General features: G+C 44.5%; 1 protein-coding gene across 3 annotated transcripts in view; it reads left to right on the top strand.

Annotated features, from left to right (window-relative positions):
• The first annotated feature begins 55 nt into the window (after positions 1-55).
• Positions 56-13,041, top strand: part of LOC116945184 (uncharacterized) — a 29,799-nt gene continuing 16,813 nt past the window's right edge. Inside the window, exons 1-7 of one of the 3 annotated variants that reach the window (XM_076068941.1) lie at positions 56-161; positions 2,262-2,428; positions 3,964-4,050; positions 4,698-4,848; positions 7,617-7,778; positions 10,845-10,954; positions 12,014-12,107. In XM_076068941.1, the coding sequence (XP_075925056.1) occupies positions 2,306-2,428; positions 3,964-4,050; positions 4,698-4,848; positions 7,617-7,778; positions 10,845-10,954; positions 12,014-12,107 (727 nt within the window). In that variant the 5' untranslated portion in view covers positions 56-161; positions 2,262-2,305. Of the gene's footprint in view, positions 196-979; positions 1,580-2,261; positions 2,429-3,963; positions 4,051-4,697; positions 4,849-7,616; positions 7,779-10,844; positions 10,955-12,013; positions 12,108-13,041 lie in introns of those variants that run through there. The other 2 variants (XM_076068940.1, XM_076068939.1) reach the window with 2 other exon arrangements.

Here is a 13,041-nt window from a genome sequence, read left to right as displayed (position 1 = left end):
TGCGCGTACAGTCTAGAAATGAAGTCTAATTAACGTGGACTCTTTGAGTATTCTTTCGCGTCTTTTGTCTGTTAGTCACACAATTTCTATCCCGACTCGACGTCTTTTACGGGACTGCATTCTCGCAACGCGTGCTTTGTACGGTTTGCCCAAGTTGGTTGGTGGGTCCACCTCGCGTTATAGCATGTAAAGTAGGTAGGGTCTATCTGTGCGTGCAGCATGGGCTGAGTGTGTGTTGTGTGTGTGTGTTTTGTTGTGTTAAGTCTAATGCAGGCTTAGCTTGAAATATGTTTGACAGTTTTATAAATGCAGAATATGTAGTAACGCTGTGGCGATACAGGTTTGTAAAATTAAAAGCGCGGCCCTGCAACTTCCTACACACAGGCCACTGCTGACGACGGTAGAGCGTCCACATGAGGGAGGGTGTTTTTGGCCTACTCTTCCACACTGGCCAAGAAGGTTCAGACTATAAATACAGTCTATGTATACTACTGTATGGTAATGCTATTCCGTGCGCACTGAAGTGCGGTTTAACTACAATACCATGCCTACTTGCTGTACTCTAAGATCAGTCCCTCGTGTGTTATTTATTTAGTCCTTAAAGTCTACGTTGCTGCTTTTCTGCACAGGTATATATTGTTTAAGTATACTACTGTGGAGTAAAGACTGCTAATGATGCCCTTGTGTATATAATCTATACAGTACTATCACTGGGTAATATTCCCTTGAGCATTACGCTATTTAAAATACAATACTATACTAGCGATATTCCACTCCTTCCCACTTATACCATTCAAAATAGATATATATTATATAATCAGGATAGCTACCTGATTTGTATTCCCTGTGTATTGTCGTGATTCTTGTGTGTTGTTTTAGACCATTCAATTCATTCGAATAACCCTATCATTAAATCCACGTGAGATTGCGTTTAAGTGTTACCGCCGAGGCTGCGACTCAAGGCAGTTAATTGTCATTAATCCGTATATATATCAGATGCAAAATATAAAAAGTTCTGGGTGAATACATCAATACTACGCTCGGTTTGCCCAGCAACATCTCACATGAGTCTCAAGACAATTGTTTCCTGCCAAGTGTTGTGCATTAGGAGGCCACGTTGCTGTGTGTAATCCAAATAGAGTTATTTTAAGGTAAAAATAGTCCAGATATTTGGGCCAATACCAGTTACAGATTATGGTGAGTTTTTTTTTTATATATATGGGAGAAGGAAATCCACGCATAAAAGGGGGAGAACATTCAGACTCCACAATTGAAAGGTGCCCTTTCTGGGGGTGCGAGACATGGGCAGATGTTTTTAGAAGCACGGGCACGTAAGTACAACTATTTTGTTTCATCAAACCTCTATGTATTTATTAACATACATTTTTTTTAACGATTGGAGAGCCAAGGAAGGGGGGGGGGCTGCAAGTCTGCAGTAAAGGTTAAGAACCACTGCACAAGTGTTACCACTGCCACCACCCTGCCAGCCCTATTCGCGATATGGACATCATTTTCATTCTGAAATCTCACGTTTGATGATGTTAACTATCATCTTCCGGCCGCATGGAGCTTGTTAAAGGTGGGATACTCTGTGGACACCAATAAGCGTGGTGATATAACGACGGATGTAACATACGGGACATTTTTATTTTCGCCGTGTGCCTCATGGCTACACTTTTACTGGATTTGCAGACAATATTCCCGCTCAGAAATTATGGTTTCAGCAAAACCATTGCCGCCTTCCGCCAAGTCTAGAAGAGTAATCATTTTTAGATGCCTTTCGGTGGGATGCAAAATAACCCCCTCCATATACCGAATATTAACGCAGCAATATATGATTAACTATTAAAATACAGAACTCTTCCATTTGCAAATGTCAGCAATTGCTCAAACTATTACACGAATGGCTTTCTTTGTCTGTTTTTCAGGTGCAAAACAATCTGAGGCCGTAAGATTCGTGTGGAGAGTCGTGCATTATTTCTTACACTAACATAAAACAATAATTATAGCCCTTTGCTAATCTACAACTGGGTGAAGGCCTCGCAATATGTATGTGATCGGGGTTCCTATATAGGATGGCCACCTTTTCCGCTGACAAAGCATAAACACGTCTCGGCATAAGTATCAAAACGGCGGTATACGTATATGCCAGTAGTAAACGAGGCATAAATAATGCTGCGTGGCTAAATTGCAATGCCAGGAATTGCCCTTTTCATGTTAATCATCTGATGTGATGTACTCCGCGTGCATGTGTCTGGCAGTAACACTCAAGCTTATCGCCAACGGAGAACAGCGGGGAGGAATCATGGAACTCGGCGAGATCGGCTCCGTTAGGGCTACATTTGAGAACGTTCCTCTGCACCCAACTCTCAATCGGGCATTTATTGCCGAGTTCGTGAAGCAAGAGACAGACCCTGCCGAGCAGAAGGTTAGCCGTTCACTCTGCGTGCTATGTCAACCATCACGCTGTACTCCGGTCATCTTCGCAGCGGCTTTTGGCTAGCCATTGAACAAAGACGGTCACTGCATCGTGCGCTTTCTGGATGTGCTTCTGCGGCGATCTGGTACGCTTTTCCTTCCGATATTAGAAAGCCACTGGAGCTATGCGCTTTTAAATCTAGATTGAAAACTAATTTCTTTAAAACTGCTTTTTGTGTTTAGTTTGTTGTCCTTCCGCGCAGCTCCGATTAGCACAGTTGGCTACGTACGATGCGAAAGAAGTTCAGCATACATGTAAGTTCTCGCGGTTGTGCTGTGTACAGTTCTCTGATGTGTTTTCGGGCTGTGCCGCGTGTTGTTTGGCGTAGTCTCTTGACGATTCGCTGCATGTGCTGGGAGGAATAGGTTCACTCTGAGGAGGGAGAAGCTCCCAGCACACGGATCGAAACGTCGGACTTTGAGCCGGACAACAACGCGGCAAAACCCGAAAACACAACGGAGAGAGCCTCACAGCAGAGCTCCCTGGAATGTCCAACCGCCCAAACTGTGTTGACCAGAAGTGCAGTGGGCTGATGCATTCAATCATCACCCTTGACAAGGGCATTTTATGATCTGCTGAAGCTCCCAGAATTGATGCTGGAAAGCAAACCCAATCGATGCCAGTTGACCGTCTGCTTATATTGCAGTGAGCTGAGGTTGTGAAGACAGCTAATTTCACTACAGCATGTGCTTTATTTAAATTGTGCCCCCTCCACCCATTACTAATTTAAGGACCTAAAGACTTGAAGAAGAAAAAAACTGCTGCATTCGCCCAGACTCAGCAGTCCAATCTTGACACATTAAATAAAACATGAAGATGACGCGACTGACCCTCTTAACTAGAAATGCCACACTCTCCTGCATACGCATCTAGAAAATAAGCAATAGGATAAAATAATTTATACCGTGAGCCACCCGATATATATACGAACACCCAGCAACACTGCCGCGATGGCTCTCCTTGTTTTCAATACGGGGCTCCGGTCTCGTATTGTTTTAAAAAATAATATTTCACTGGACTGTGGGGAGTTGATGTGTCTATTAAAAAAGCTGGCAGAAAATATGACAGTTGTATTTTACCCTTTTCGTTGACAAGTAATGTTTACTCTGTCCACACAGTTGCCCTGTTTGTTGTGCTCTTTTTGTGTAATTGCAACGTGAATGGATAATGAAATGCTGTAAACAGTTTAGTCATGTGCCGGCTGAACAAATTAATACTCACTCGGCCGCCTAGTCGTGATATTTCTGCTGTTGAAATAGCCAATGTGTATTTTCCGTGATTAATTTCATATCGGTTTATTAAAAAGGGTGACTTCACTGTCTCTGAACGTTACGCTTATCTTATCATTGCAATGCCAAGAATCTGACATTTTGTTTGAATCTTTTGTCAATAAAATGCAAGCAAAGGTTTCATCTTGACCATATGCGTGGATAATTAGTATTTTTCAGTTTTGTACTTTAAATCGAGATATTTATTTTTAACAGTTGGATTTGCTCGCTCTTGAGAAAATGCTGGATGATGGAGCGGATATCAATTGCTCTCATGAACATGGTCAAACTGCATTGCATCAGGTTGGCAACACGCATTCATTAACATTTCATAGTGCAACATGACTTAAAAATATGCACCTGTACAGTCCTTTTGTCAATCCACTGCTGGATGAAGGCCTCCATATGTTCTGCGGGTCGTGGGTTATCTCACCATACTTCACCATGCTGGTCAATGCAAGTTGGTTAAGGTGGGTGCATAGATGTGGGAGCATAGAGAACAACAGTGTGTTTTGCTGCATGACTCTCTGCTGCCCACAATGCAGGCCTCACAGCAGCCTATAACACTTGTTCTTATGCATGGTAGTCGCCCATTCAAGCACTACCAAAGCCCAAAACCCTGCTTAGCTTCTGAGATCGGACGAGATTGGAACATTCTTGGTGATTTGATGGTGCGCCACCTTACCCGACCTTAAATATTTTTTGCCAAACATCCTAAGCAGCACCCTCGTTAATAAGTCTGGAGCCTCGCTGAGAATGTCATGGTTAAAAAGGGCAAAACATCACAATTAAACAACAAGAGCATTGTGTTCACATTACCAACGGACATTGTTGCTAATCACGACAATTTGTTTTGCCGTTTCCGGAGCTGACACGGCGATTATCATCATCATCATCATCGCACACCACCCCTCGCCAACTCCCGTCTTGATTCCTCTCCCGCCCGCCAGGTCGCACTCATTCACAGCGCCAAGGTTGCTGAGTTTCTGCTGGCGAAGGGAGCGGACGCCAACGGGGTTGATGCTCTCGGCTGCACGCCACTGCACGTAGCGGCCACTGCCAACAGTGTGGAGGTGCTGCGAGTTCTGGTGCACAGCGGCGGTAGGTGGCTCGCAGCTAACCGCACAAACGTCACCGCTTGCCCAGCTCCCAACCGTTCAATCAAGAATTATAAATGAGAATATTTACTTTATACTGGAGGAATCCAATGAGCTAGAAAGCTCTCTTTCACGGATGTCCAGTTGGTTCACGGGGTCAGAACGTTACAACAACAAACAATATGCAAACACGATAAGAGTGCAAAGTAATAATGCCGTATGTTGTGATAACTTTTTTTGTTTTTTGTGCTTTTTATTTGGGTGCCATTTCTTAATTTATTTATTCATTTTTTATTTTGCTTGGCAGTAGGGTTTTGATTTACTTGGCTGTATATGGGAGTTGGTCCTCATATATATATAATTAATGGACAGCGTTCTGGGATGCTATGAGCATGAATGACGCTGTATAAAATGTGAGTATTATTTATTCATGATCATGACGGCAGAGATGAAAAGAAAGAGCAGCGGTTCGACATCAACAGGGCCCACTCCTTCCCTCCAGAGCCACCTGCCGTGCCTGCAATCGAGCACGTGTATCTCAAGTCAGGCAGTTCGTCCATCTCCTGACGTGTTGACGATTCCACCGACTGTGGAAGACATGCCATCCCCCATGCTCGAGGAACCACTGACGAATACGGTCGTAATTTCCCTCCTTTTGTCAATCCACTGCTGGATTAAGGCCTCCCTACGCCGTGCCCATAATGGGAGTTGTTGGGCCGTAGTTCATCACTCTGTGCAGTGCACGTTGGTATTCAGTGGACATAACTCGCACCCGAGTGATGTCAGGTTACAAGGTTTGTAGCTAACCACTCTAAAACTATAAACTATTTTTTTTATTTTATCAGGTAAGGCCCACTGAGCTATATAGCTCTTTTTTAGAAGCGACCTGCCCACAAATGACAGCTCAACGAAGTGGCTTATCGCGTGGCCATTTATAACAGCCAAATACTATAAAACGCATGTTTATAAATGTGGCGGGGGAAAACTGGAGGACCGGGAGAAAAAAATCGATGCGACCACGCAGAGAACAGGCAAGCTCTAAATATACAGGCATCAGGGTTGGGATAAAACACACGACCTCCTGTATACCAGGCGAGGCAGCTAACATCTGGCCACCGTGGCACCCACTCTGCCATAGCGCCACCCACTGTTGTAGCATTACACTCTGTAACAAAAAAATTGTTCAGGGGTAGTAAGTGTTATTTCCTAATTGCTTATGCCTCAAAAGTACAGAAAATTGCTATTATTCCCCACAAACTCTGCTTTTGTGACCAGGGCAGTGATATTTTTTTCATTTACCTATTTTCAATGAGAAAACGTGTGCATTTGTGTCATTCCTTCACTTAAAGTCCTGGTCACAAAAGCAAAGTTTGTGGGGAATAATCGCCATTTTCTATACTTTTTAGGCATAAGGAAATAAATAATAACACTTACTACCCAGGGGCAAAAATCGTGTTACATAGTGAATTATCATTTATATACCAGGGTAAAACGTCAGTTTGTGTCAAGACTTTTTTTTTCAAGAGCGGCTTACATTGGGGATGTTTAGCTGTTTCCAATTTGAATGAGCACTTTGTATCACGGATGAAACCAGAGTACTCGGAGCAAATCCCCAATCTTTGAGGAAATATCACGAAAAGCTACGTGAACTCATTTACTGACACTGGATCTCCTGGTCACCTTACAACCCAGAGGATTCTGGAGGTTCACAAATCCACGTCATCCACCAAGCCTTTCCTTCAAAACTATGGATTCCAGGCATCTGCCGCAGCAGGTAAGTTATTGGAATTATAAATATATTGCTATAGAAGGATACTGCATCTAAACTGGACCCAAAGAGTGACCAACGTAGAAGTAAGAAAACGGTTGCACATAGAAGAAGACGGCTTGATGATGATGATGATGCAGAGGCAGTGATGAGCAGGAAACTGGCACGATTTGGACACCACATGTCGCATGGACAACAACAGGAATATTAAAAGCGTGTTGTTGTTGTTCGGAAAAATGGAAGGAACCGGAGAGAGAAAGACTTAACAGAGAACGGCTTGACGACGACGACATCACGGGAGATTGGGGCCAGAAATATGAGGCCACTACTTGAGCTCATTAGCACAAGAAAGAGGAAAGTAGAAACAACAAATTACTAAATGTGCAGAGGACACCTACTGCGGGTTACCTGCCCATGTATCGCGGTGATGATGATGATGCCACCACAGCTCTTAACAGTTTGTTTTTTTGCCAGAGGCAGTGCAGCGATAAGCAACGCCTCTGTAAACCCGTTTGCTCTGCTTTGTTGTACATACCACAGGGTCTATTTTTTATTTATAAAATAGATGTGTGCGTGACGAAGGCCTTGCTGTATCTTTTTTCCAAATGCAGCTTATTGTATAATAGTGTCATAGCCAGAATTTCAAATGTCTTAATCCTCCAGACATTTGCATTTTAAAGAGTAAACCGCAAAACAAGGAAGGGACCCATAAAACAGTCCTTACTGAAGCACACAAAATGACTTTAATCCAGGTCTGAATGACAATATCAGGTCCCACCATAATGCAAAGACGTTCTCTATCCATGACAATACTCCTGTACTTTTGTGCTTCCCCCCCACCTCTTCATCAACCCGCACTGACCGGCGTGATATATAACCACCACGTGCCACGTGGCCTGGGGAGAGACCCTCATCCAGCAGTGGATCGTCAGAAGGGCCCCGCACGTTACGCGTTGTCATTATTGCTGCCGTTACTGAAGTCTCGAATGTCGTCATCGATGCAGCCAGCGTGGAGGCGAGGACGACGGGAGAGCTGCAGACGCCCTTGCACCACGCGGCAAAGCGCGGCGCGACTGCCGCGGTGAAGGCCATGGAATTGCACGGGGCGGACGTGCACGCCAGAGACCGCCAGGGCCGCACGCCTCTACACATGGCCGTGCTGCATGGTATGAAATACACACACACACTGCTGGTGAGGTACACCTTGGTGTTGATTGGCTCATGGTGGTGATGGTCTCGTGGCATTGATGGTCTCATGGTGTTGATGGTCTCATGGTATTTATGGTCAAGGTGTTGATGGTCTCATGGTGTTTAGGGCCATGGTGTTGAGGTCTCATAATGTTAATGGTCTCAAGGCGTTTATGGTCATGGTGTTGGTTGTTAATACTGCACCTCCCATAAAGTACATTTGCAGACGCCCTGCAGCATTCCAGCTGTTTACCAAATAACACTACAGATTTGATGAAAATGTATCAACGATCCAAAAAAGATCGTAAAAACTAAAAAATTGAGCAGACAATACACCTCCTTCACGTATCTATCCCTGTAAAAGTATATTTTACACATCCCATGAGCCACACAGCCTTCTTTGAGCGCGTCACTATTTCAGCAGCATTTTGTTCAACACAAAACTCTGGATTGGTTTCGACTTATAGTGTCTCATCAGCAGAGTCAGGCTTGCTTCAACCGATCCTGTTGAACTGCCTGATGTTTATAGGCAAGGACTCTGGGAAAAAAGGTTTGATTCTTCAACTGAATTACAATTCCTAATTGTGGCAATCCATGAAATCGCTGGGGAAATATATCATCACTACTCGGAAACAAAGAGCCACCACAAAGAATTGACATCTTCTGATTGCGTACAATGAACCACACCACACCCCTCTTAATCCTTAGTAAATGTGGTTATCCACCAAACGTTCACAAAGATAGCGTCTTGGCACTTTGACATAACAGAATTTGTACAAAACAGACATGCTGATGGGTTGAGAGTTACGGACGAACGCAATATCTTGTTACTCAAAAATAACACACGTCCGAAATAGGTATTCATTTCAAGAACAGTGTTGGCAAAGAACACTGTTTTTCTTTTTTACCGAGAGTGCGTGGTACAGCACTCACAGTTTAGGAGGAAACACTGCGAATGTGAAAACACCCGCCTGAGATAACATCATGCCATGTTGGCACAACTAATTTCTTGCACGCTCACCCATGGCCCTACTCCTCAGCTTTAATGAAATGGAATTCTGTCGATGGCTATTATGCGGCACCCTTGTGCACGCTTAATAAATAATGCAGATGTCAATCCACTGCTTGAATGTATGTACGCATGTTGAACTTCTTTCGCACCGTACGTAGCCAACCGTGCTAGTCGGAGGAGCGGGGGGAACGACAACAATCTAAACACAAAAGGCAGTTCTCAAGAAATGTGTTTTCAAGCTAGATTTAATCTAGAATGAAGGCCACGTCGCTCATGAGGGTTGTTTGACCATATTTCACCACGCTGGTCAGTGTGGGTTTAGGAAGGGGAGCCTATGATCGTTTCAGATATCACTCGCCACTGATGTTAGCCATTGATGGGAATCGAACTCAGGTCATCAAGTTCATGGCACAGTGCTCGCTAATCGCTGCACCACTGCTCCACCTTTATTGTCTTCATGCATGGCACATGCACATATACTGCACACGTTCAATAACAAACACATTTAAATAAACTCACAAGGTTCGTCATTAACACTGCCTTTCAGTAGAAAGATATATAGTGGTCTAACGTTTCAGGCAATGGATCTCATTCAGAATACAGCGATGGTATAGAGAGATTGAGTCACTTAAGGTTGAAGGTTGCACTTTAAACTCTGTTGCCTTTACTGTGAATAATAATGCCGTTTGGTTCAACACGTAGGCTTTCGTGAGCAATATTATCCATAAGAGGTTTTTTTTTGGGGTAGATCACGTAAATATAAATGTGTCGTTAAACCCGCCACCACCCGACACAGCCAATTAGTAAGGTTTGTCACGTAGGCAAAACATGCCAATTAGTTACTAGTTCAGTACTAATCATTTGTGCGTAAACCCACTACAACGTTTACAATTCGCCGGTAATTACAACAACCAGCCTCATCAGGCGACAGCCAGATTTGTGGAGAAATCCTCTTGTTTCGTTCTTAAATGGAGGGATAATAATGCCTTTTATTTACCCAGGAAATCCGTACTGGGTCTCAAGGATGTTTTTTTTTTCAGGAAGGGTTCCGTTCGTGAGTGTTTTGCGTGTGGAAGGAGACAAAAAATGTACCCAAAAAAAAAACCTTTTGCATTTTAGGGAACATGTGATGTTTCACACAGATGGTATTTGATATAATTATCCAGGGTCATCTCCTGGCCACGTAGCAGGCCGAGCCAACGGTCCACAGTAATCCCAGTCAGTCTCGCATCCATGTACTCACCAGGCTTAAATCCGGCTTACCTTAAATAGTTAATAAATTGCATATTAACTCATATAGTTGGTGGGTTTTGTTTAATATAGTGCTGTATTAATTGATCATCTTAATAACACGCAGCAAATCGCAGATGTTCAAGTAATGTCAAATCATATACTTTCCTTTAAATATATACATGTATATTATAATTTAGAACGATTGAAATACTTAAATGAGAAACGCCTTGCTGAGAATAAAGGCCTCACCGTTCTCATTACGATGATGTTCAATGTGAAAAAGAAATTTCAGTGTTGAAAGGAACCGTGGCTGGGAGGCATTGAGTTAAAAGGCAGTTGGCGCCCATCTAATAATCGTTGTTGAAAAACAGGGTCATGGTGGAGAACGTTAGACTATAAGTAATAACGTACATGTGTATGTATATATGTACAGAGTAATAAAATAAATGAATGCCCTTTGCCCAGAAAAGCTTCACTGACTCTCATGGCTTGTTATCAGGATGGTCCTGCCATGTTTTCCACAGCAGGGGCGATGCCTTGCTCCGTAATTTAAGGGCAGTTTTTTTCAAAATGGGACCGAGTGTGTTATTGTTAATACACACCACTTAAAAAACCAAGGGGGTGGCAGCGGCCCGTCGGAATTGGAACGGTGAACCTCTGCAACGAGTGGCGAACGCGCCGCGGCTGGGCCCGCGTCACGTGCCCCGAGGAGGCGATGCCACCGTGGTGGGACACGCCGCCGTGTGAAATGCGCCGTGTGCGAGTGGCCTGCTGCCCTTTCTCGTCCCTCCGTGCTCAGGCCACAGCGAAACGGCCCAGTTGCTTCTCGACCTGGGGGCCGACTCGAGTGCAGAGGATGACTTGGGCCAATCGTGCCTCTCACTTATTCTGCTGAAGATGCCCCCCGTGGTGAGCTTTCTTCTGCAACCGTCTTATTGTAGAGAAAAAAAAACCCTTTGAATTTAATATTTTTCTCCTTTTCCCCCCAATGTTATTCGGATTATACTGTCGGTGCACATTGTGAGACAAAGGACCCATTTGGTTCTCTCGGAGAGCAGTGCATCCCCCCCCACCCCAACCCCGTGTTTGAGAATGGCCCATGGGAGCAGACACCACTGAGATCCCTTTAAGTTACCTTTGGTCTACAGGACTTTCCCACGTGCCCTATCGCACAGCGTAATATTTGTCGCATGCCATTCGAACTGATATTTTGCAGATTCACAGAGCTGCAATTTAGCAGATTTTAGCAAAATTAAGAGCAGAACCAAATTTAATGTGTAGGGGTGTTTTTTTTTTGTTTGCAACCATTGCTGTCTGGACCGAAGCCATCAACTTACTACACTTGAGAACCCAGTTTAATTAAAAAAGACAGCTTGAAGACGTTTCCGAATTCCAGTTGATGAGTTCGGCCACATTAAACAACAGGACGGACCAAAGCCACTGGTGGAGTTTCCCCCAAAATATATTGAATGGTCCGACTCTGTGGTGTTTTTATGGTCAAGTCACCGACAATATTAGTTATGTTGTTGTTACAGCGTTGATCCGATTGGCACTCAGGCTTCAGGAAACGGGGGAGACGTTTCATCTCGTGGAGTCGTGACAAAATAAATCTGGGAGATGAACCCAATTGACCTTTGCTAGGGGGGAGAGGAGGGGGGGGGTGGGGGGGCTGAGATCCACACAAAAAAAGAGAGAGAGACGTGCCAGAAAACACCCACGCACACACGGGTAACCCAGCGATCATGCCCCCCTCCGTCGGTCGGATATATCGCACGGCGGCATCGAATATTAGTCATGGGAATATAGTCGCCAACCGCCAGGAGACGTGCAATCCCCCGTGTGTGAACGCGAACCGTGAACGCTTACTTTAAGTCGAGCCCATGCGTTGCGAAGCATGCCCAGGGTTTTTGTGATACACCGCGCATGCACACTCATTCAATCTCCCCATCCCCGTCTCCCCGCTTCCAGGCTTATAAGGCTTTAGGTCGGTTCTATCACTCTGACCCCATTCGCCGGCACCAATGCTTCAACCTGACATGCCTGGAGCCAAAGCCGAACGCAGGTATTGCTACGTAAGCCGCTGTTGGCCTTGTGTTACAGTACTAAGCTCTGTATGTGTGTTGAACTTGATTTGAAGCTTTCGTGACTGCAGGAATCCATACTCTTTGGTTCTTTCCGTAGAGTCACATAGTTAGAAATAAAATAAAACAAATCACGACGTGATTTGTTTTATTTAGAATGTGTTGAACTTCTTTCGCATGTAGCCAGCCGTGCTAATAGTGGTTATGTTTGTGACCGATAAACATTTTGGCCAACATGCACTACGCTGCAACTTTCACTCATTCAAAAACACCTGCTTTGGATCCTACAGGCTCGCACCTACAACACCTGGCATGCATTGGTGGTCACCCATCCAATTGCGCCACGGTGGCTAGGAGATGTTAACTCCCAACGTTTGGTATGCAGGAGGTCGCGGGTTCGATCCCGACCCTGATGCCTGCTGCTGTATATTTGGAGTTTGCGTGTCTCTCTCCACGTGGTCGCGTGGATTTTTCTCGGGGTCCTCTGGTTTTTCCCTCCACATTTAGAAACATGCGTTTAGAGTATTTGGCTGCTATAACTTTACACGTGATAAGCCACCTCGTTGAGATGTTATTTGTGGCCAGGCCGCTTCTGAAAAAAGGAACTACATAGCTCAGTGAGCTTTACCTGGTAAAATAAAAAATAAATTGCTTAGTTTTTGTTCAATTACTGATCAGGCTCGGATCTTGCTTAGCTTGCGAGAACCGATGAGATAAGACACGGTAATTCACTCTGAGGCGGTATGTATATATTATCTGAAGTCGCTTCTACATACATTGGCCTGTCCCATCCACCCTTCCCCCTCCCATCCTCTCTCTCCCACTCCGTCACCCTGAGAGCAATGCAACACCTGTTTGCATTGCTTGAAACGGGGAACATTTAATACATTCAGGCATTCCACCACGCTGCTGTGC

The sequence above is a fragment of the Petromyzon marinus genome, chromosome 23 (genome assembly GCF_048934315.1).
Source record: "Petromyzon marinus isolate PM22_M1 ecotype Great Lakes invasive population chromosome 23, UKy_Petmar_22M1.pri1.0, whole genome shotgun sequence".
NCBI lineage: Eukaryota > Metazoa > Chordata > Hyperoartia > Petromyzontiformes > Petromyzontidae > Petromyzon > Petromyzon marinus.
This window is presented reverse-complemented; position numbering and strand designations above follow the sequence as displayed.